Consider the following 25,522-nt stretch of genomic DNA (forward strand, 5'->3'; position numbering starts at 1 on the left):
TTCTTTTTTGTTCAAAGCATACGATGTCTCATAAAAATGACTCATCACCAAAGGGGATATAGTACATAACTCATTCTTTGTGTTGTAGTCCATGCAACAAAAGTTTGAACGGTTGAATTTGACGTTGAGGGAAGTGAGGGATAGGATGGATCAATGAGGTGCAGTGATTAGAAATCTATAAGATGGGAGAGATAGGAGGAGACGTGAGCCTAATATTGAGAATAGGTATGATAAAAATGAAGAGTATGGTGAGTCTCTTGTTGTCAAGTGTGCTCTCAATACACAATTTAAGATGGATGATATAGAGCAGAAGAGAGAGAATATTTTTCATGCTAGAAACTACATCAACAACAAGGTATGTAGTATGATCATTGATTGAGGGAGTTGTACTAATATGGCTAGCATTACTTTAGTTGAGAAATTGAATTTACCTACCTTAAACACCCTAGACCATACAAGTTGTAGTAGTTGAATGATTATGGGGAGGTTAGGGTAAATAAGCAAGTGTTAGTGTATTTTTCAATTGGGAAGTACAAGGATGAGGTCCTTTATGATCTAGTGCCTATGCATGTTGGACATATATTGTTGGGGACGCTGTGGCAGCATGATAGAAGGGTGATCCATGATGGAGTTAAGAGGATATATAGCTTTGTAAAGGATGGCAAAACAATCAAGTTTGCTCCTTTAACTATAAAACAGGTCCATGAGGACTAGCTGAAGCTGAAAAGTAAGCTTGATCAAAAAAGAAAGATTGAAAGTAAGGTTGATCAAAAAAGAAAGAGTGAAACTGATCAAAAAATAAAGAGTAAAAGTGAGGTTGAGCAAAAAAGAAAGAGTGGGAGTGAGATTGAGGAAGAAAGAAATAGTGAAATCTCAAGAGAACGAGAGAATGAGTTGAAAAATATTTCTGAGGCTGAGACTTCAAAAAAGAGGAGATTGAAAGAAAAGAGAGTAAAAAGGAAAAAGAAAGTGAAAGAAAAAAAGAGATTGAAAAGAAAAAGGGGAGTGAAAAGAAAAACAAGAGTGAAAAAAGTAAGAGAAAAACAAAGAGAGAAGTGAGTTTTTATGTTAAGGCAAATTTTAATACAAATAAATTTAATGAATCTTTGCCTAGTGTTGTTATTTTTTTGTTGCAGGGATATGAGATCATGATTCCTAGTGGTGTTTTTAATAGATTGTGACTTATTAAAGAGATAGAGCGTTATATTGACTTTGTGCCAGGTGCGACAATCCCTACCCGACATTTTTTTCAAGAACATAAGTGATTGACGCTCTTGAAAGGACAAGGTAAGTTGACTAGGATGCAGGCCAAGTGGCAAGAATGTATTGAGACTTTTCCTCATGTAATCAAGTACACACATGGTAAGGTGTGATATCCACTCCTTTCTTCTTCTTTAAGTATGAGCCTTGATCTACGTGTCAATCTTCAGTCTACGTACTGAGTCTCGATCTACATGCTGAGCCTTATCCCACGTGCTGAGCCTTATCCTACGTGTTGTACCTTGATGGCATGTTTCGAAATCTATCCAACGGATTTCAAAGTAAGTTAGATATTTTAAAGCTTATGGATATTTTAAATATTATGGAAATATCTATAGGAGATATTTTCAGTATTATTAGATAAGCTTGTTTTTAAAGTAACACAATTATAATATTTTAATGAGCTCTAAAAATATTATAATTGTGGATAATTACTTAAATTAAATATTTTAGTTGTTTTAAAATATTAAGAGGTTTAACTTTACGTTGAAAACTCTTATTTAAATTAAATGATTTTATCCTCTTTAAATAATTAACGATACTTTATCATCTTAAATAATGATGAAGAAATATTATTTTATAAACTTTAGTTTATAAAATAATATTCTATCTTAATTCCTCTCAGTGTTTTATCTAAGTGTTTTACTTACGCATTTTCAAATCAATGTTTAAACTCATCATATATCGTTTTAAGGATCCCGAAGTATAGGACTGAGATTAAATACCCAGGCCCCTACCCTTTTCCCTTCACTCTTTCCTTTCTTCCTTTTCTCTCTTCTCTCTCCTCTCTTTCCTCCCATGCCCGATGTCCACGTATGGTTCTCCTTCAACGTACGGGTTGCACCTCCAACCAGCCACCGCTAGCCACCGTTGGCTCCACCGCCGGTCGCAGATCATTCCCCACATGCTGGCCAACACTTCCCTCCAGCCTGCAAGCCACTCTCTCTCTCTCTCTCTCTCTCTCTCTCCTCCCATGGCTTCACTAGCCGAAATGGGTAACAACCCATTCTCCACCTCCACGCTGCCGTCCACAACAGCTATGGTCTCACCTCTGATCACCAAATGAACACCACCCTCCGGTCATCATTCCCTCCCACTGGTGAGCCCCCACGTGCCCTCCTCCTCCCTCCATGGCACCACCCTCAAAATGGGTTTTACACCCATTTTCTCCTCCTTGAGCCACCATACACGACTGAAATAGCCATCAAGCACCACCAATGGATTCACCACATCATGGGCTTCCTCCCCATGTCCTCCTTTTCCTCTACCTCTCTCTCTTTCTCCAATGGGTCTCCACTCATACAAGTACGGTTGCACCGCCGTGCACCACCGTACACGGCTATTCATGGTGCTTCACCACCTCCACCTTGTTCCTCTCATCACCATGACCTTCTCCAAGAAATTTCATGCCCAACAGAGCTATGAACTGCTCTCACTCTCCATCACTCTCCAAGGCCTAAATCCACTTCTAGAGGCCAATCCATCACCGTGAACCACCGTATGACCACCACCTCACCACCACAGCTCCACCACATCTTCCTTTACCTCCCCCTAGCTTTCCATGAAGTTCCATGGCCTTCCTCCACCTCAAGCAACCTCCCACCATTCAAATTCACTATTCATGGCCTGATGCCGCGGTGCTCCACCACCTTTGACCACCACAAGGCCATCATGATCCTTTCCAAGACCATGCCTAGCTATTCTCAAGCCCAAACTACCACTTTATATGGTGGATAGCCACCATACGCGGTGTTACATCCACGTACACTCCTCCGACGCTTGATCGTGACGAGCAGCGAGCGATGTACAAGTTATCCCATTGATGGTATAACCCTCTATCTTTAGTTATTTATGTTTATATTAGTTGGTTGGTTGGACTGTAGACTATGTAGTTAGTATTTGTGGAGTTTGCTGTGTAGTTGTGAAGTGAAGTGCAGTTGTGAAGTGTTGGGTTTGATTGTGTAGTATTGTGGATTGTGCTGTGAAGTATGGGTATGAGATGGATGTCGTAGTTGTAATACGGTGTGAAGTGCGAAGAGAGTACGCATGGGACGTACTCTGTGTAGTGCAGTGACGTGTCGTGGGACGTGTACTGTAGTGACGTGTGGCATAGAATGTAAGGGGTGTGCGTGGAGCGTACTCTGTGTTGTATGGCGATGCACCGTGTGGTGTGCCTCGTGATAATAAGCATTGTAGCAAAGGGAGTACGCATGACGCGTACTCTATGTCGTGTAGCGATGCACCATGAGGCGTGTATCGTAGTGATGTGTGTTGTAGTATGGATGGAAGAGAGTTCACGTGAGTGTACTCTGTACTATGTCATGATACACCGGATGGCATGTCACGAAGTGTTACATGGCGTAGCGAAGAAGCATAGAGTGTATGGTGTAGCGTTAGGAAACTGTGTAACAGTGTCCTGAATTAATGGTGATGTGGTTGTAATCCAAGGTAACAGGTGTTACCTTGAGGTTGACTTGTGGTTGAAGATATGTGTGAAGTGATGAAAAAGGTATCAGAGAGTGCAGCGGAAGCATGATAGGCATTGTGCTGTAACTCGGGAAATGGTCTCAAGCCGCATAATGTGACAGGGGCGCATTTCTGGATGCAGTCCTCTTGTTAAGTGGCGGGAACTGTGTAACAGTGTCCCGAAGCAGTGGTGATATGGCCTGTAGTCCAGGGTGACGGGTGTCACCTTGTGGTTGATTATGGCTAAGAGTATAAGGAATTGGTGAAAAAGTATCAAAGCATGCAACGGAAGCATGATGGGTATCGTGATGTGACTTGGGATTAGTCTCGAACTACGTGACATGACAATGGTGCATTTGTGGATGTAATCCTCTCCTATCAAGTGTTGGGATGAACTTGTACAGGGCCGGGGAGTAGGAAGAGTCCTATCAATCAGGTCTAAACAAGTTGGTATTGGAGTATGGAGCTTGTTCATACAAGCAGATGTTCATTGGAATTATAAGTTGTTCTTAGGTGATAAAAAGGGATGAGTTACATGTGCCTCTAGTGAGACACGTGTGTTGGGCAGGTTCACCATATATAATGGGTAAGTTGTCTTTAGCATGGTTACATGGTGTTTTAGCCCCAGAGTTGGCTTGAATTCATGTTGCCTGATTGGATGTGAATGAGGATTTAGTATGGGCTAGGATACGTGAAGGTAGTGACGAGTATATAGTCTAAGGTTGGGACGCATGACTCTGTCAGTCGGAATCATGCATCAGATTGTGGAAATAGAAGAATGAGACGGAGGTCTTAATGTCTTAACCCTAAGGTGAATCACGGAGGTTCACTTTAATGAATAAGACCCGGAAAGTTTTAGGATAGTAAATGGCACGTAAGAGCCCAGGGATGGACAAAGAGTGTTCCAAGTGAGGCATAGTTCTATTTTTAGAATAGTTATTTATGCATTAGATAGATGATGACATAAGGTTATGTGTATGCATGTAGGTTGCCATCTGACATGCACACGAATGGACTGCATGGAATGAGTATGGCATGAAGTCCAAGTAAATATAACGTTCATACTCTTCTGGAGTTTTCTTTATAAAAATGAAGAAGAAGAGGATGAAAGCTTTCTTTAAAAAGGAAAACGAACCTTTTCTCCACGTAGACACGTTTTACAAAAGAAAAGAACAAAACGTAAGTTTTCAAGTATAAGTACGTAGCAACCCTTCTTGGTAGCACCTTTTTTTCGCACCCAAAGTATGTACGTGTATGCATGTGAATGGAAGTTATAAGTAGTACGTATTGTATGTATGTTCACGAAAGGAAACGAAATGAAGCTTTAAGGATTGAAACTGAAATGAAAAGAAAGAAAATAGATTTTTAAAATAACTCTCTCGTAAAATGACTCTTGCTAAACAAATTTTCTTAAAATAAAAGAAAGAAAACTATTTTCTCTCTCTTAAAAGAAGAGAAAACTTCTTTTAAAATGACTTTTACAAAACAAAGGAGAGAAAACCCTTTTTCTTAATCAAAACTTTTACGAACAGTAAGAACTGAAGAAAGGTAAGAACTATAAGAAAGGTAAGAACTATAAGGATTGAAATGAAAGAATGGACTGTAAAGGAAAGGAAATGACTGTAAAGAAAAGGAAAGGACTAGACTGAATGGATGATGTATGAAAATATGTAAGGGCCACATGGACTGAAATGGAAATGGTACCAAATGAATGGAATGGACAGGGCAGATTGCAATGCCGAGTAAGTAGTACTGGTAGTGCACCAAGTGCTGCACCCTGACGGAATGGATTCCCAACCCGTGGACACGGGCGGAATCAAGTCCAAAAGACCGCTAAACCTAGCACACGGGGCGTAACAGTGTGCTACATGGCCAATGAAAGTGAAAAGAAAGAACGGATGCATGTTAAGAAAGAATGCATGTATGTATGGATGAACGGAATGCATGAATGTACGTAAGTAAGAAAAGATGAATGCATGAATGTATGTATGTATGCATGAATGTATGTATGTATGCATGAATGTATGTAAAAGATAAATGCATGAAAAGATTCTTTAAGAAATGAAGGCAGCGATGCATGAGAAACTGTTTTAAAGAAGAAAGCATGTTTTCAAAGAAAAACCCCACCTCGCAATACTTTTAAAATGAAAAGAAAGACATATGCATGCTAAGTACGAATGTATGTATGGAATGATAAATGCATGACTGAAAATCTATGTTATTATATTTTAACTGTATAAAATAATGCTTACGAGTCATCGACTCATTTTAGTTTTATGTGTGCCCTCCCAGGCACAAGATGAGCGTGACAGATCAAGATGGGCACAACCGAAGGGGAAGAGCACGAAGGCCTAGGCAAGATGTTTTATATTAGAAACTTTAATTATGAAATGTAATGTTTTCTGTTGAAATCTTTAATTAAGAAAAATGAATTTTATTTATGACATGGAGTTTTTTGTATCCTGGCATGAATGGAAAAGAAATTGAAAAGGAATCGTAATTCCCGTCGATTTTATCAAAATTCTTATGAAAAGGACCCACCACAAGGACGGGCATTACATAAGGGAACTTTTGTAGTTGATGCATTAGGAAGAACGTATGACCTTATTTTTAATTTAGATGCAAAGTTATTAATATTTGAATATGATAAGAAATTGCATGCTAATGATGATGACTTTGCCAGTGTGGAGTACATGAGAAAGCATCACTTGGTAAGTGCTATAGACTAGATTGGTATTTGTTTAGATAGAATAGACTTTTTGAGCCTACTAGTCTTATGTGTGAGTTGCTTATGCATGGATGTGGTTTGTTAGGACATTTTGGTGTAAAGAAGATTTTTGTTGTATTGCATGAACACTTTTGGGAGTATGATTTGCCATTAATTGAGGTCGCATATAATTGGAGTGGTCATTTTGGAGTAAAGAATATTTTAGATGTGTTTCATGAACGTTTGTGGGAGTATTATTTGCCATTTATAGAGTTTGTATATAATAGGAACATGCATACTACTACTTCATATTCTCCTTTTGAAATTGTTTATGATTTTAATTCACTTACCCATTTTGCTTTGATTCCTTTCCTTATTGATTATAGGAGTAACTTGGATAGACTTTTTAAAATGCATGAGATAATTAATGATAATTCATATAAAGGGGATCTTCCATATAAATATCATGTTTCTACTATTTTGAATGTTACTGATCTTTTTCCCTTTGATCCAGTTGGAGATTTGAGGTCGAATCCTTTTGAGGAGAGGGGGAATGATGGGCCCTAAGGTGGACCGAGTATTAGAAATCTTTTGCAAATTTCAGATGGGGCAATCACAAGATCGAGAGCTAAGAAAAGCAATAAAGCAATGTAAGGATTGGTACAATCTACGGGATGTGTCTAACAAGAGCCCAACAATCAAGATGGGCTTGAAGGATGAAGATCCAATTTTGATTTATTTGATACAAGCTATGGAAGAGGGCAACAACATGATTCAAAGGCTTTGGGCACTTGAAGGCTTTCAACTTTTTTAATTCATTTAAATGACTTATTTTATTAGTTTAGAATAATTAAGTTTATTATGAGAAAGACTTAAAAGCATGTTGGGAAAGTTATTATTTTGTTGAACTAGGCTTTCAAGAGGGTTACAATAACTGAGTTATTGTAGCACAGCACTGTAACAGCAACACTATTCACTCAGGGGCATTTTTGGAAATGGAGCTTTATTTCACCTAGGGTTTTGTGAGTTTTTAGTTTAAATACTCTTGTTGCCTCATTTTAAACAATATATGAAAGCTTATAAAAATTGATGAATTTTATTCATTGTGAGTTGAGTTTATCTCCTCTTGTTCTTAATTGAACTTTTGAACTTATCAAAGGAAAATCACAACTTTTGTGACGTTCCTCCTTTGTAATTTGAATTCTTGAGACAGGTTCTTCAACGGGTCTAGATTTTAATAAAATCTAGGTTCTTGAAACGAGTTCTCAACAGGACTAGGTTCTCCATCCATTGACTTGATTTTGTCTTTGTTGTGTGAGTTTTCAAATTGATTGCGGGTTCAAGGAATACCAAATGATATGAACCCGCAGAATTGGACTCCCTTGAACCCACAATCAATTTGAAAACTCACCCAAAAAAGCCAAAATCAAGTCAATGGATAGAGAATCTAAACCGATTGAGAACTCGTTTCAAGAACCTAGATTATATTAAAATCTAGACCTGTTGAAGAACCCGTCTCAAGAACCCAAATTACAAAGGAGGAACGTTACAAAGGTTATAATTTACCTTTGATAAGTTCAAAAGTTCAATCAAGCCAAGATGAGATAAACTCAACTCACAATCAATGAAATTCATCAATTTTCATAAACTTTCATATATTGTTTAAAATGAGGCAACAAGAGTATTTAACCTAAAAATTCACAAAACCTTAGGTGAAATAAAGCTTCATCCTTCAAAAATGCCCCTGAGTGAATAGTGACATGGTTATAGTACTGTGCTACAGTAACTCGACTACAGTAACCCTGTTGAAACCCTAGTTAAACAACATAATAACTTTCCCAACATGCCCTTCAGTCCTTCTCATAATAAACCCAATTATTCTAAACTAATAAAATAAGTCCTTTAAATGAATTAAAAAAGTTGAAAGCCTTGTACTGCCCAAAGCCTTTGAATCATGTTGTTGCCCTCTTCCATAACTTGTATCAAAATTGGATTTTCATCCTTAAAGCCCATCTTGATTGTTGGGCCCTTGCTAGACATGTTCCAAGTGGATTGTACTAATTCTTGCATTACTTCATTGCTCTTCTTAGCTCTCGATCTTGTGATTGCCTCATATGAAATACAAAGGATCTCTAAGGCTCGGTTCACCTTGGGGTCCATAATTGCAAATGATCTATAAGGCTCATCCACCTTGGGGCCCATCATTCCCTCTCTCCTTAAAAGGATTTGACCTCGAATCTCCACCTGCATCAAAGGAAAAAAGATCAATAATATTGAAAATAGCAAAAACATGATACTTACCTCGAAGATCCACTTGATATGAGTTATCATAAATTTTCTCATGCATTTGAAAAAGTCTATCTAAGTTACTCCTGTCATCAATAAGCAAAAGAATCAAAGTAAAATGAGCAAGTGGATTAAAACCATAAACAATTTCAAAAGGAGAATAAGAAGTAGTAGTATGCATGGTCTTATTATATGCAAACTTTATAAATGACAAACAATCCTCCTAAGTTTTTAAATTCTTATGAACAACAGTGCGTAAAAGCTAAGTTATGGTCCTAATAACTATTTCAGTTTGGCCATTAGTTTGTGGATGACAAGTAGTGGAAAATAAAAGGTTAGTACCCAATTTTCCACACAAAACCTTCCAAAAGTAGCTAAGGAATTTAACATCCCTATCAGAAACAATACTCCTAGGCATACCATGAAGTGCACTATCTTCTTGAAAAATAACTCATCTATGTTTGTGGCATCATCAGTTTTATGACACGGATTGAAATGTGCCATTTTGCTAAATCTATCCACAACCCAAAAAATTCTACCCCTTTTTGTCCTAGGCAGCTCCAAAACAAAGTCCATAGATATGTCTACCAATGTGATGGGCTCCAAGGTGGATCAAGTCTTAAATAACCTTTGCAAGTTCCAAATGGAGCAATCACAAGATTGAGAGCTAAGAAGAGTAAGGAAGCAATGCTTGGATTTTTGTAATCCACCTAGGACGGGTCTAGCAAGAGCCCAACATTCAAGATGGGCTTGAAGGATGAAGATCCAGTTTTGATTAATTTGATATAAGCTATGGAAGAGGGCAACAACATGACTCAAAGGTTTTGGGCACTTTAAGGCTTTCAATTTGTTTAATTCATTTAAATGACTTATTTTATTAGTTTAGAATAATTAGGTTTATTATGAGGACTTGAGAGCATGTTAGGATTGTTATTATTTTGTTGAATTAGGGTTTCAAGAGGGTTACTGTAGCCGAGTTACTCTAGTGCAGTACTGTAGTTGCGGCACTATTCATTCAGGGGCATTTTTGAAAGATCGGGCTTTATTTTACCTAGGGCTTTGTGAGATTTTAGTTTAAATACTCTATAGCCTCATTTTAACAGAATATGAAAGTTTATGAAAATTGATGAATTTTATTAATTGTGAGTTGAGTTTATATCCTCTTGTTCTAGATTAAACTTTTGAACTTATCAAAAGTAAATCATAACCTTTGTGACGTTCCTCCTTGTAATATGGGTTCTTGAGACGGGTTCTTCAACGGCTCTAAATTTTAATGTAATCTAGGTTCTTGAAATGAATTTTCAACGAGTCTAGATTCTCCATCCATTGACTTGATTTTTGCTTTCTTACGTGAGTTTTCAAATTGATTGTGGATTCAAGTGATGGGAACCAAGGTAGAGGTAGCCTTAAAAATCTTTTGCAAGTTCCAGATGGGCCAATTACAAGATCAAGAGCCAAAAGATCAAGGAAATAATGCAATGATTGGTGCAATTCACTTGGGATGAAGTTAGGAAGAGCCCAACACTCAAAATGGGCTTGAAGGAAGGAGAACTAGTTTTGATCCACTTGATACAAACTATGGAAGACATGACTTAGAGATAGGGCATGTTGTTGTTAAGGCTTTCAATTTGTTTAAAGGATTTTTATTATTAGTTTAGAATAAGTAGGCTTGAGGATGCTTAGCCCACACATGTCTTATTTCTAATAAACTAGGATTTTTTGGAAGGCCTTGTATTTTGGCCGATGGCTAATTTGGAAAGTATTATATTATTTGAATTAAGGTTTTAGAAGTTACTGTAGCGTAACACTGTTCACGCTACAATACCTTCTACACTATTTACTTAGGGTTTTTAGGAATTGTTTATTTAAAGCACTTGTAGCCTCATTTGAGAAGGTTAGACATTATTGAATTTTTATTGATGAGTTGAGTTTACTCATCTTGTTCTTCATTGAACTTTTGAACTTATCAAAAGTAAATCACAACCTTTGTAGCGTTCCTCATTTGTAATCTGGGTTCTTGAGACGAGTTCTTCAACGGGTCTAGATTTTAATATAATCTAGATTCTTGAAACGAGTTCTCAACGGGTTTAGATTCTCCATCCATTGACTTGAGTTTGACTTTCTTGGTCACTTTTCAAATTGATTGTGGGTTCAAGGGATTCCAATTCCACGGGTTCACATCATTTGGTATTTAGAGCTTGGTTTTCAATCAAGTCTGATTCTATCTTTTAATTCTTGTATCTTTAAATTTAATTTTAGTGCTTCATTGTTCTAGGGTTACAAAAAAAAAAAAAAGTGCAGAAATTCATTTTTCCTAGTGCTACCAAATTACTTTATAATTTGGATTTCGTGTTCATCATTATAGGGTGGTTAAATTCCTTGTTTGAGGGCTGCCAAAATTTACACCATCTAGGGTTTGAAATTTTTAGGGTTTCTTGCATCTCTAAGTTTGTCAATTGCTTGGAGTGTCGTTTCATTGATTATCTTCTATTCTTGTTAAATTCGTGTGTTTGAATTCAATTGTTTAATTTTCACAATTAAATCAATTTTATGTGATTGAACTAGTGGGAAAAAAAAAGAAGAGAAAAAGAAAAGAAAAATTCAAAAAAAATTTGAAAAAAAAAGTTTGATTGAGCCTTATCATCACAGGGGGCTGAATATATAATTATAGTTGGTATCTTGTTTTGTAATTACTCTTTCCCTTGTTTCAATTCCTTGAGTCTCATGTCATTTTTTTCCTTCCATGTTTCTCTTGTTCTTGTTTCTTGGACCTAATTATTAGTTGGAATAAAACAATGTTGTATTGTCTTCATTGAGTTTAATTAGTTCTTAAAGAAATTGAGTGGAAAAACTTTTGAGGTAGAAGGTAAAAGAGAGTGAGAGATCATTATCGGAAAAAAGTCAATTAAGAGTGATATACGAGTTGATTGCCACTATTCGAACGTAAACACGTAAGGGAGTGTGAGTTTTTACCACTAACATTCTTTTGTGCGGCGCATTATGATTTGGCTTTTCTACAACCCATGTCGCAAAACTTTAGATTTGACTTTTCTACATGTAATGCACTTACCACAAATACGATTGACATCTCTTTTCATCTTAGGTCAAAAGAAGCATTCATACAACAAGTCAATGAATGGCAAATGACACTCCCACAAACGTTCAAGAAACACATCTAAAGTTTTCCTTTCTCCAAAATGACCACTCCAATTATATGCGACCTCAATGAATGAGAAACCATACTCCCAAAAATGTTCATGTAATACGCCTAAAATCTTCTTTACACCAAAATGACCACTCCAACTATATGTAAACTTAATGAATGGATAATAATACTCCCACCAATGGTTATGCAACACGTCTAAAATCCCCTCTACACCAAAATGTCCCAACAAACCACATCCATGAACAAGCAACTCACACATAAAACTAGTAGGCTCACAAAGTCTATTCTCTCTGAATAAATACCAATCTAGTCTATAGCACTTACCAAACAATTTTTCTCGTGGACTCCATACACACTAGCAAAGTCATCATCATTAGCATGCAATTTCTTATCATATTCAAATCATCATCATTGGAGAAACTCTTTCTAATGGCATGGGGTTTCTAGTATAGGCGAAATCAATGGATGTATGATGAAAAATTCTTGACACCAAACCAAGTCATAGAGCATGCATTATCTTTATATCAGGAGCATAAGGCAACTGCAGCAGGGCTAAAAGTTGGTTTGAGGTATCAATGCAGATGGAAACCACCTCCTTTGGGTATGCTAAAGCTTAATGTAGATGGGGCCCTCTTTAGTGATCAATGCAGGTCAGGTATTGGAGTGGTTTTAAGAGATGACGGAGGACAGGTCTTGTTTGCAGCTAGTAAACCAGAAGAAGCACTTGCTGATCCTATGGAAAGTGAATTAATTGCTATGTTAAGGGGCTTGCAATTGTGCATTCCTTTAGACATATCAGAATTACAGATTGAAACAGATGCTTTAGTTGTTGTTCAGGAGCTACAAAAATAGGATTACTCTTCAACCTTGTGGCGTACTCTTGTCCATGATATAAAGCTTATACTTAATAGATTCCCATCATGGAAAGTGCAACATAAAGGGAGGGAAGCAAATGGAGTGGCTCATTCTTTGGCAAGATATGCATGGAATCGTAATGATATAGTTGTTTGGTGAGATTCAGTCCCACAATGTATTTCCCAAGCTATGTGGGCAGATTTATCTTTGTAATGTTTGATATTTGCTTATTTGAATAAAGTGCATTGTGGTTATTAAAAAAAACAACTTTGCATCTAAAATAAAGATAAGGTCATACCTTCTTGCTAATGCATCAATCACAAAATTTTCCTTACCATGTGTGTACTTGATTACATAAGGAAAAGTCTCAATACATTCCTCCCACTTGGCATGCATCCAAGTCAACTTACCTTGTCCCTTCAAGTGTGTCAAGGACTCATCTTCTTTAAAGAAAGGTTGGGAGGGATTGTCGCACCTAACACAAAGTCAATGTAATGTTCTATCTCTCTAATAGATGGCAATCCACTAAACACATCACTAGGAATCTTGACCTCATATCCTTGCAACAAAGAAGCAACAACACTAGGCAAAGATTTGTTAAGTTCATTAATATTAAAATTTGTCTTAGCATAAAAACTCACTTCTCTCTTTGTTTTTCTCTCACTTTCTCCACTCTCACTTTTTCTTTCACTCTCCTTTTCCTTTTCACTCTCTTTTTTTCTTGAGCTTTCAGCCTCACAAATTTTTTCAACTCATTCTCTTTTTTTCTTGAGGTTTCACTATTTCTTTCTTCCTCAGTCTCATTCTCACACTTTATTTTTCGCTCAACCTCACTTTTACTCTCTATTTTTTTTATCAATCTCAGTTTCACTCTTTCTTTTTTTAGCAACCTTACTTTCACTCTTTCTTTTTTGATCAACCTTACTTTTCAGCATCAATTGGTCCTCATGGACCTATTTTAGTAACAGCTTGATAGAAATTCAATGGTGGAATTTCTATAGACTTTAGGAACCTCATGAAAACTCCGTAAGTTTTCACAAATCAACTAATCGCAAAGGTTTTAGTCTGTCAACATAGTCAGTGTTATCACTCACTATGGTGCAAGAAATGCAATTTTAATTGTTTGAGGTAGTTAAAAGTGTCAGAATACATTATGGTCTACGCCACTAGAATCAGTTGATTATTTAGGATTTTATGGTGCAAAACTCATTTTCATAATTTCGGAAGAAATGCCTGTTCGAAATTGTGAATTTATTTATAGGGGCACTTCGGGGTTGAGTTTTGGTAAACGATTTTCACTGTAAGTTAATATGAAGATTTAGGATTCTTTCATTATTAAGTTTATTATGCATCTTTTTGGAGTGAATAGTAACTTCGATAAGCGTACTAAGTGCAGTGTTTTCAAAATCATAGTGTGAAATGTCCAAATTAGGTTAGAGAAGTTTTATTTGGACACTTGGCAAGATCTTAGCCATACATAGTGAATAGTATTAGACATCTGGCACAAAGAGGAACCATTAGATGGATTTTTGAAGGAAATCAAGGTGTAAGATCATGCCACCTAAGCAAAACATTTTTTTCAATTGATTAACCAAATTGAGCCAGATCAAAGAGTGTTTCAACCTTAGTGAAACCCTAAATGGTTGGAATTCAATTAAAAACCCCAAAATCTTGGTTGAAACTAAAACCCTAAACGGTTTCCCCAAACCCTAAAGTTGGCCTTCAAACCATTTTTGATCTGATTTCTAGTATTGTGTTTAATCACTTGATTAAATCACTCCGACATGCTATTAATTTCTCAAATTCTTGTTTTGACATCATTATCCAACCTTTTAAACCTTGGTTTTTTTTTTGGGAAAGAAAAATTAGATTTGGGCTCGATAGCATCTCAAATCCTAACCAAACCCCCTTTAAACCCCAAATTGAAGCCCACTTGGTGGAGGCCTACCAAGGCCCACGAATTTGGCCACCTTGCAAAGCTTCTTGAAGAAGTTTCCTCCCCCACATGGTAGACCATTCACTACCCTTGGTTGCACCCAATAGTGCCTTGATGAGATGAAGAAACCCACCTAATCAACCTATAAGCTATGAGGTATGGATGTTGATGAGGTGGGTTTCTCTATCTTATCAAGGCACTATTGGGTGCAGCCAAGGGCAATGGATGGTCTGCCATGTGGGAGAGGAAGTTTTTTCAATAAGCTTTGCCAAGGTGGCCAAATTCATGGGCCTTGGTGGGTCTCAACCAAGTGGGCTTCAATTTGGTGTTTAAAGGGGATTTGGTTAGAGTTTGAGACGCTATCGAGCCCAAATCAAATTTTTCTTGGCCCAATCAAATTTTCAAGATTTAAAAGATTGGATAATGATGTCATAACAAGAATTTGAGAAATTAATAGCATGTGGAAGTGATTTAATCAAGTGATTAAAACACAATGCTAGAAATTGGATCAAAAAGGGTTTGAAGGCCAACTTTAGGGTTTTGGGAAACCGTTTAGGGTGGTTTCAACCAAGCTTTTGGGATTTTCAATTGAATTTCAACCATTTAGGATTTCACTAAGGTTGAAACTCTCTTTGATCTGGCTCAATTTGGTTGATTAGATGAAAAAAAGTTTTGCTTAGGTGGCAAGATCTCACACATTGATTTCCTTCACAAATCCATCTAATAGTTTCTCTTTGTGCCAAATGTCTAATACTATTCACTATGTGTGACTAAGATCTTGCCAAGTATCCAAATAAAACTTCTATAACCTAATTTAGACATTCTACACTGTGATTTTGAAAACACTGCACTTAGTACGCTAATCGAGGTTGCTATTCACTTTGAAAAAATGCATAATAAATTTAGTACTAAAAAATCCTAAATATTCATATTAACCTACAGTGAAAATCGTTTACCAAAACTCAATCCTAAAGTGCTCCTAAAATTAATTTCACAGTTTCGAACAAGCATTTCATCCTAAATTATGAAAATGAGTTATTGCTCCATAAAATCCTAAAATGAGTGATAAAACTGACTATATTGATAGACTAAAACATTTGCGATTTGTCGATTTGTGAAAACCTATGGAGTTTTCACGAGCTTCCTAAAGTCTATAGAAATTCCACCATTGAATTTTTAACGGGCTGTTACATCTTCCCCTCGTAAAAAAAAAGATTTCGTCCTCGAAATCGACGCAAGTACAAACATAAAATATGCTCAATAGAAGATGTTGCTTACCAAAACTACTATCCATCACTAGATTTATCGTCACTGGTCGTATCCGGTGGAGGTGCATTAATGTCCAACAGAATGGCATGTTAGGGTAAGTAGTAGAACATGTTGTCCTCTTAATCATAGACCACATTGTCGAAATGACCTTGGTTGGGGGCTGCACGAACTCTTCATCGTCGTTTTCTGGCTCCTGACCCTCTACTAGCAAACGTCCGTGTTGAGTTGATGACATAGATGATCTTGATGTTGCGGGCTCAGTGTTGGCAGTTGTGTAGCGCTCTTTTGCTGTTCTGCTAGACTCAGCTCCATCCCGTGTTGTCCTTGCTTTGAAACTATCCCAGTCTAACCACGTAGTCGAGTGAAGCGGTGGGCAACGTTCTTCATGAGGTAACTCCTTCCTCTCGTAGTCCACTGATGAACCCAAGGTTTCAAGTTTTGTGTAATTATATATCTACACATAGATTTTGATGATAACAAATGAATTAAAAAAATAAAGGAGTCTCAAGCTTAAGTTGTCTACACAATGGAGTCAAGCACATCAAGGAAACAAGCATGAGCAAGAAGGGAACAAGTTCACATTAAAGTCATAGAGTAATGTTGTAAATCTCTTAAAAATTCGAAATTAGGATTAAGGCTCAAAATTAATATTTCATCATAAAGCATTAAAATACATTTTCCACATGTGCATGAATATTTTGAAAATTAAAATTTGAAAATTTTGAAAGATGATTGATTGTCATCTTTCACATGTGCATTACATTATTAAAGGTTTGAATTTTGAAAATATTAAAAATGATTGATTGTCATCTTTTCACATGTGCATGTTTTATTTGAATATTTTCAAAAGTGATTGATGCTTTTTTTGACCTATGCAAAAGGTAGATGTTTTTGTTTGAAAATTTTAAAAAGTAAAGTGTGCTCCTGTTGTCATATGCAAAATGTAAAAAGATTAGGTTTGAAATATTAGAAAAGTAAAGTGTGCTCCTTTTGTCATATGCCAAAAATAAAATATTAGGTTTGAAGTTTTTGAAAAATGAATGATGTTGTCTTTGACAATTGAAAAAGAAGAACCTTGTATTTGAATTTTTTGAAAAAGTGAATGATATTGTCTTTGACATGTGAATCTTTTTAAATTTGAATATGAAATCTCATATGCCTATAAATAGATCATTTGAGAGTTTCACATTTACAACACCAAGAGCATACAATATTCATTCAAAGCTTTCATTTTCTCTTCGCTAAGCATTGAGCCTTAATCCTTGTTCATTTTGAGAGATATAGTTTGCGTTGTATTATTCTTATTTCACTCATTGAGAAGTGTTTTCTGATAACCTACCCACTATCAACTCTTGTATCAATAAAAGGGTGTGTATAACCCATGGGAAAAATGTGATTTTATAGAATATGCGCATTTGGCATTCTTTCATGCATATTGTTTGAGTTTAATATGTTTTTATCTTGTAGCGTTTGGATCTTTACTTACCTACGGCACCATTTTGGTACTGTAGATTTTGATGCAGAGGTCGAGGAGGAGGAGGAGGTTGAGCCCAAGGAGTCGGCTCTGCCGGAGTTTTGATTTGGAGTTTTATGCCTTGTAGTTTGGTTTGAAACGATATGTGAGGCTTGTAATATTTTATTATGTATGTTTTGAACGGGTTTGTATTAAACAAAATTCTGGAATTTAGTTATAAGACTTTATTTATCCGCTGCGTGTTTTTATTGCACACTTGTTGCATGTACACACACTTGGCACTTGGCGATAGGGTGGGGACCCGTGTTGTCATCATCCCGACGTCTCGATTCCCATGTGTCCGTACGAGGGATTTGGGGGCATCACAATATTGGATAAGCCCACGAGCAATAAATTATTAAGATTGATTAGGAGTTTTAATTAGGTTCAATAACTAAGTTAAACCCCAATTATAATTTATTGAATGAGTTAGACTCATTTTAGAATTTAAAAATCAGCTATTAGAAATTTATTTAAATTTAAAAACATCACTAATTGGAGTCCCTACACAGTTTCAGTCACTCCCAACCTTACATTAAATGAACTACTAGAGTATATTTTTAATTTCAAATACACTAGGATTATAATTCTAGAATCCTCTTCACCTTAAAATTCCTAAACCCAACCCATACCATCCTATAAATAAAGTCTTATGCACTGTACGTTCACCTCCCTCTTCAAGCCTAGACTTTTTGTTTTAACTCTTTTTACCTTCAGCATGTCATAGCCTCATCTCCCCCACCATGAAACACAGCAAGGCCACTATCATCTCTTCCTACAACCACCATCGTCCCTCCATCTACCATGATCGATTTTGTGCCGGAAATTTTAGGAAACAACACTGCAAGATAAGTAGCTTGATCATAAATTAAGATTAGCATTCGTTAACTACTTATATATATTATTATTATTAAAGCCGATTCTTTGGAAGCCATTTTTTATGTATCACGTATGTCATGATATTTGTAAGCATGTCATTCATCATGTTTAATTCTTCATATTATAGTTATATATGTATTATACATTTCATACATCTCCTGCTGGATAAGACATGTAAGCTTTCATAAGATAAAGTGTAAGATAAAGATTAGATAAATGATATGGTCATTTAGATGCATGGTACTAATGCAATTTTAGGGTGAATGTGCAAGCTACGAACTCAAGCGTGGTCCACCATAGTATGCCAAAATACCATTAGCTGCTCCCCTTGGAGCCATTGTGCACGGGACTAGTGCACAACCTCACACACAAAGTTTAGAGTGTTGGCTAGTCAAATCAATCAGATAAATCAAAACAGTCAGTTAGTTCAAATAAATCAATCATGCATAGCATAAGCATTAATATGATCAGTCATAATTTCAAGCTCAACATTAAATATTTTATGAAAATCTTATGTTAAGTATGTTTACATTAATTATGATGGGTTTCTTACTCAAATCATCGACTCATTCGGTCCGGTCCACAGTCCAAGGGGTTTTTCATCTTGGACTGAATGAAAAATTAAAAAAAAATTATATCTATTATTCATATAAATAATTGCATAAATTAATTATATATATCACAATATTACATAAGTATTATATTCTTTAATGTAAACTATAATATATAATACTAGTATATATTAATATATTAACATATTATAAGAGTTATAGTATAAAGTATTGTATACGTATAAATTTATAATATAGTATAGTTTGTTTTTTTTGATTAAAACACATATTGCATTCATTAAAATTAGGCATTACAATCTGGACTTGCAATTCAAATTACAAGCCAACTACAACTTTAAATGATCCCAGTACACACAAGTGACTAACATGGCCTAGCCCTTGCTACAACCTCTCCAAACTATTGTTTGAGAGACAAACGCCACTTTATCCAAAACAGAGTGTAAGCAACCTCCTACCCGTTCAACGAACGAGGTAGTATATACCCTACAGACTAAAAGTCCTAGGGAACAACTCTTCAGACCTAATGTCTAAGAGACTTATAATTTTATTATACTGGAAAACATAAACCAAATAGAGATTAAACTAAAAAACCAAAATAGAGAAACATAAAGCACCGGCAAGGGCTGTATAGGAGTGTGGGATCCACACGCCACCATTGGAGCATGAAACGACGGTCAACTCTTGAGAAAAGGGACACCCCGGTCCTAGATAAGCCACGCATGGCGACATAAATGTATCCCTGGCGGTGGCATTTGAACTTCATTCACCCCGCTTCGGACTGTGTGTGCAATCCACCCACCACCGCGTTCAGTGAACTTTTTCTCCCTTCCTACAAATCGGCACATTGGAAGGTCTGTTGTGGTGCATGTGGATGCGAACGAACTCCGGAAGCCAATAGATCGAAACATCTCCACCAAAAAATGCTGGAAACCAACCAGATGAAAAAACTACTAGAAAAACAATGAAAGAAAGGGAACAGGATGAAGAGAAATAGAGGAGAAGGGGGAACGGAAATGGAAGGGAGAAGCCAAGCTCCTCCCCCTAGTTCAGCCACACTAGGGTTTGAGAGCTCTTTCTAGAGAGAAGGTAGGAGGTAGAGCCTAGGGATGTGAGATTGCAGGTGTTTCAATTAATAGTATTAGTATAGTTAATTTAATATGTTAGTATTAAATAACTATAACTACATAGAGTATTAGTAATAAGAGTATTACTATTATTTAATATAGTATTACATAATGTCATAAAGTATTAATAAATGTGTGGGATTTGAAGATATATAGTAATACTAGTATATTACATATAGTATTACTATTATTACATAAAGTTATTAGTTTTTTTTTTTCGATGGAATAAGACTTCTCATATAGTAGAAATATCAGCATTACAACTGTCTCTCCATCCAAAGGAATGGAGCAATTACATCAGGGAAAGATCCCCACCACAAGCTGATGTTACTTACATGCCAAGCATGTCTTGCAAGCTTATGTGCTGCTTCATTACACGACCTCATAGTATGCCTAACTTCACACGTACTGAAAAGGCTCATAAGCTCTTTAGTGTCCCTGATCACGTTCCCAACCAATGCCATTGATGGTTCTGGTTTCTGCAACTCCTGAACTAATGTCAGTGCATCGCTTTCTATAATGAGATGTTGAATTCCTAGGTGAGCAGTTAGCTGTAGTCCCCTGAAGATTGCAAGCATCTCAATACCTGTTGCATCCCTGACTTCATGTTAATTCTTACTTGCTGCCATTAGCACCTCCCCTTTGTTGTCTCTCAATATGGCCCCAATGCCTACACTATGTTGGTTCAAGAAAGTAGCCCCATCCACATTCAACTTAAAAACTCCTGGTGGGGGAAATTCCCAGCGGCAGTGGTGCCTCACAGTCTTCAACAGTTGGCCACGGGTTACCTTATAAACATGTTGGACAGCCAGGGCATGGGCTATGGCCTGCTCAATCTGAATGACTTTGTCTTCAAAGGTTGAAACATTTCGTCTATACCAGCAGCTCCATGAGACTAGGAAGAACAACTCTAACTGCTCTTTCTGCTGTAGACCACTGATAAAGCCAGCAATATCCCCATACACCCTTGGTAGGTCAGAGTTGAAGATAACAGGTAACTGTTTTTCCTAAGCTTCTCTAACTGAAGGGTAGAAGCACAAAGCATGAGCTACATCCTCAGTTTCTGTGTTGCACATCTTACACATGTCTTCACTCAGAACCTTTTTTAGCAGGAGGTTATGCTTTGTTGGCAGGCTTTCTTTACAGGCCTTCCATGCGAAAATTTTGACTTTGGCTGGGATCTTTAGGCTCCATAGGTCCTTCCACAGCTTTTGCCTCCCCATTCTTCTTGAGCCCTCACTGTCTGTCCTGTTCCTTTTTGCCTCTTTGAAGACCCGATATGCACTCTTGACAGTAAACCTACCATGAGGCTCAGGATCCCAGATCATCTTGTCTTCTGGTTTACTGCTGCTTAGCACTATTGTAAGGACTTCATCTACTGCTCGTGCTGGTAGTAAGGTCCTTACCTTTTCTGCATCCCACCACTTAGTCTGAGAGTTTATTAGGCTATCGACTGTTGCATCCTGGTCACAGATTGTTGCAGTTACTTCATTTCTGCCCAGAGGGGGGTGCCCAAGTATCCAGTTATCTTCCCATACTTTAATTATCTGTCCTAATCCCACTCTCCACTTGCAGCCCAGAGTTAACAAGTTTTTTGCTTCCCAGATCCCCTTCCATGCAAAGCTCGAATTGAAGCCTAGTTTTGCCTTAAGAAAGGCCTCATTTGGGAAGTACCTTGCTTTGAATACTTTATGGATCAAGGTAGCTCGTTCCTGCATGATTCTCCACCCTTGTTTGGCAAGAAGGGAATCATTAAAGGTCCTCAAGTCTTTGAAACCTAGTCCTCCAGCCTGCTTATGGTCACACATCCTGGTCCAGCTTACCCAATGGATTTTGTGTTCTTCCTCTTTTTGTCCCCACCAAAAACGTGCCATCATTTGTTCCAACTCATGACATAGGCTTCCTGGTAGTTTAAAGCAGCTCATAGTGTAGGTTGGGATGGATAGTGCCACTGCCTTGATCAATACTTCCTTCCCCCCCTGAGACAACAGCTTCTCTTTCCAGTTTTGTAGCTTAGTCCACACCTTGTGCTTAATATCTGAGAAAGCTCGTCTTTGATCTACCTACCAGAGGAGGTAGGCCCAGGTATCTATCATATTGCTGAAATTGTTGGACCCCCCACAAGCTCAGTAACTCCCTCTGTTGGTTAGAATCCACATTCCTACTGAATATCATGGAAGTTTTATCTTTGTTTACTTTTTGCCCTGAAGCCTCTTCATACTGCTCCAATAGCTGTTGTATGTGGTTGTTCTCTGTCCTATTGGCTTTGCAGAAGAGTACACTGTCGTCTGCAAACAGCAAATGCAAGATTCTTGGTGCCCCTCTACATATTCTGACCCCAACTATACTCCTGGATAGCTCTGCTTGTTTCAAAAGGCTTATCAGTCCTTCAGTTCCTATGAGAAAGAGGTAAGGAGACAGAGGGTCTCCTTGCCTTATGCCTCGAGAGGGATGGATAGGGCCCTTTGGTTCTCCATTTATTAAAACTGAAAAGGAGACTGTCTTAACACACATCATGACTAGTTGAATCCACCTAGGGTGAAACCCCATTCTACTCATCACTGCCTCCAAGTATCCCCATTCAAGCCTATCATAGGCCTTGCTAATATCTAGTTTGATAGACATGTAGCCTTCCTTTCCTTGTCTTCTGTTTCTCAGATAATGGATAACCTCATATGCCACCAGCACATTATCACTGATTAACCTTCCAGGGACAAAAGCACTTTGGGAGCTTGAGATAACCTGATTCAAGATTGGTTTGAGTCTATTAGCCAGGACCTTCGAAATCAATTTGTATACCACATTACATAAGCTAATTGACCTGAACTCAGTAATCTTTTCAGGCTTCTTCTTCTTTGGGATCAGAGTAATGAAGGTGTGGTTGATGGTAGGCGGGAGGGTACCACTTTGCAGGGCCTGCATCACAGCATCAGTCGTGGACTTCTCAACTAAGTGCCAATACTTCTGATAGAATATAGGAGGAAGGCCATCAGGTCCAGGTGCCTTAGTAGGGTGCATTTGGTCTAGAGCATCCTTTACTTCTTCTCTTCTGAATTCTTTCAACAGGTCCTGGTTCATCTCCTCAGTCACTCTACCCTCCATGCCAGCTAAGAATTCTAAGCTAGGATTCTGAGAACTTGCTGAAAATAGGTTAAGGAAGTAGTTCATGATCATTGCATCCCTTCCTTGTCCATCTTGCCAGTCACCTGATTCATTCTTTAAGGCCTTTATCCACTTTTTAGATCTTCTCAAGGAAGCCTTATGGTGAAAATACTTAGTATTATGATCACCCCCTTGCAGCCACAGTGACTTAGCTCTCTGGTGCCATAAAATCTCCTCCCTTTCCAACCAGATTTGCAGATTGTTTCGAGCCTCCCGGTGCACCTCCACTTGGATATGGTAGGGGTCTCTATCCTGCACCTGCTGTAAGTGGCCCCTGGCTTGTTGTATCTTCTTCTGTACCCTTCCAAACTTGATCTTGTTCCAGTGTGTTAAGTTTTGAGAACAGGCCTCAACTTGTGTCTTGAATCTGTTCATAGGGTTATCACCTATGTCACACTTCCATGAGTCAGCTATAACTCTCTCACAGTCCTCATCCTCAGCCCACATGGCCTCGAACCTAAACAGTTTGCCTCTAGTGCTTCTCTTTTCACTGCTTGAATAACAGATAACTGGGAGGTGGTCAGAGTAGGCTGCCAACCCATGCATCACTGTATAATTCTGAAAACTATCTAGCCACATTTGATTTGCTAAGAATCTATCAAGCCTTTCACTGACAGAGTGTGGGGCTTCCCTTCTATTACACCAAGTGAAAGGGTGGCCCTCATACCCCAAATCAATTAAAAAGCAGTCATCTATAAGCTGTCTGAATGCTATCATTTGTCATTCAGGTCTACCTTTGCCCCCCCTCTTTTCCTGCCAACATAGCACCTCATTAAAATCCCCACAAATCAACCAAGGTTCAATGTCTACTCCCTTCAGGGTTTTAATCATATTCCACGTTTCCTGCCTCAGTTCAATCTCAAGACGGCCATACACACCTGTGAAGTGCCACTGTCTATCAGCCTCTTCATTATAAATCTGAGCATCTATATGGTTCTTTGAGAAGCTTTGTATACTAAGCTTAGTTTCCTTTTGCCACAATAGTGCCAACCCCCCACTCCTTCCTTCACAACTTACTGCAAAACAGCACTCATATCCCACCTTTCTCCTTACAAGCTCCATTTTTGTAACATGTAGTTTTGTTTCCTGTAGGAACAAAACCATGGGAAATTCCTTCCTGACCAAGTCACGAAGTGATCGAACTCCCCGTGGGTTCCCAAGCCCACGACAGTTCCAACTGATGCACTTCATTTGATTAGGCAGGGCTGTTCTCCAGCCTGTGCCTCTTCACTCATATTTTCATCTACCAACATCATGGTAGCTTTCAGTTTCTTCCTCGTCGACATATTATGTCTGCCTGGTCTTTTAATTTTTCTAGTAGCTGTGCTAACCTGTCTGTCACAATCTTGCAATATCTCATCCAGGTTAGGGGGCTTGTAGCTTTCAATACGGGTCCTTCTTTTCCATGTTCTACCCCTCCTTTGTTCATTGGCACCCATAGTGTTATTCAGGTCATGTTCACTTAGGATACTAAGGTCCCTCTTGGTCATGCCCCAAGCCTTAGGGCTCTGTGGGGAACTGGTACCAGGTCTCGTGATAGGGTCCTGATTTTCCTTTTGCCCCTCGCTACCCATTGACTTTCCATTCACTCTTTTTCCCCTACCATAGTCAGTAAGACCTATCGTGTGGTTTCCTGATCTAGCTGTCTCCCCTTCCTTGGAAAGTCCCTCAGGGAAAAGAGGTTCAAGCATACCTGGTAGTGGGCTAGTGCAGTCTTGTCGTATCGTAGTTGGCAGACCCGCACGTGGGAAATCTTGGCTTCTGGGGTTGAGCCGTGTGTCTTCCACCATGTCAGGGCTAGTTGACATCTTCTCCTGTGGTAGAAAAGACTGGGCCACGTCATCATCATCACCCTTACGCCCAGCATTGCTTTCCAGATTGCCTCCCTTTCCGGCGAGTCCACCCGGCACATCCCTGTTGGGATGCTTCCGATAAGAAGCTCGTAGCCATGCCCCATACTGGATCTCCTCCTTCCATGGATCTCTTTTGAGCCGTCTTCTCACACCCTACTGCTCCATGCTTGATGATGCCACAGCTAAAACAGAAAGAGGGCAACCTCTCATACCTAAATGGGATCCATACTCGGTTACCATTAAAGGAACTCACAACACCCCTCATCAGGGGTTTTGTAATATTAACAGAAATGTTAACCCGTAGATAGGGCCCCCAGCCAACTCCTTCTTTATCAACATCAACTTCCAGCACTTCGCCTACTAGCTCTCCTATGTTTCTTCCCACCCTCCTGGTCATGCCACCTAGGGGGATGTTATGCATCTGCACCCACATAGGTTCTTTGTCAAAAACCATCTCCCCTGGTGCAACCAAGC

At 38.1% G+C, this 25,522-nt stretch overlaps 1 protein-coding gene across 1 annotated transcript; it reads right to left on the minus strand.

Annotated features, from left to right (window-relative positions):
• Window positions 1–20,290: 20,290 nt before the first annotated feature.
• Window positions 20,291–24,257, minus strand: LOC122316242. The gene is made up of 5 exons (XM_043132774.1): window positions 23,930–24,257; window positions 22,230–23,725; window positions 21,056–22,096; window positions 20,653–20,959; window positions 20,291–20,547 (listed from the first exon to the last, which is right to left on the minus strand). Exons 1-5 carry the CDS (start codon window positions 24,255–24,257, stop codon window positions 20,291–20,293), a joined length of 3,429 nt encoding a protein of 1,142 aa, XP_042988708.1.
• Between the last annotated feature and the right edge of the window lie 1,265 nt (window positions 24,258–25,522).

This window comes from Carya illinoinensis, chromosome 7 (genome assembly GCF_018687715.1).
Source record: "Carya illinoinensis cultivar Pawnee chromosome 7, C.illinoinensisPawnee_v1, whole genome shotgun sequence".
NCBI classification, from domain to species: domain Eukaryota; kingdom Viridiplantae; phylum Streptophyta; class Magnoliopsida; order Fagales; family Juglandaceae; genus Carya; species Carya illinoinensis.

What these genes read in the sequence shown, in the direction of transcription:
- LOC122316242 (XM_043132774.1), bottom strand. Translation starts at nt 24,257, where the DNA reads ATGGAGCTTGTAAGGAGAAAGGTGGGATATGAGTGCTGTTTTGCAGTA. An exon ending in GGAAAAGAGGGGGGGCAAAG is followed by an intron (nt 23,726 to 23,929) that starts GTAGACCTGAAT and finishes ATGGGTTGGCAG; the next exon opens with CCTACTCTGACCACCTCCCA. An exon ending in CTTTGTGCTTCTACCCTTCA is followed by an intron (nt 20,960 to 21,055) that starts GTTAGAGAAGCT and finishes AGTGGTCTACAG; the next exon opens with CAGAAAGAGCAGTTAGAGTT.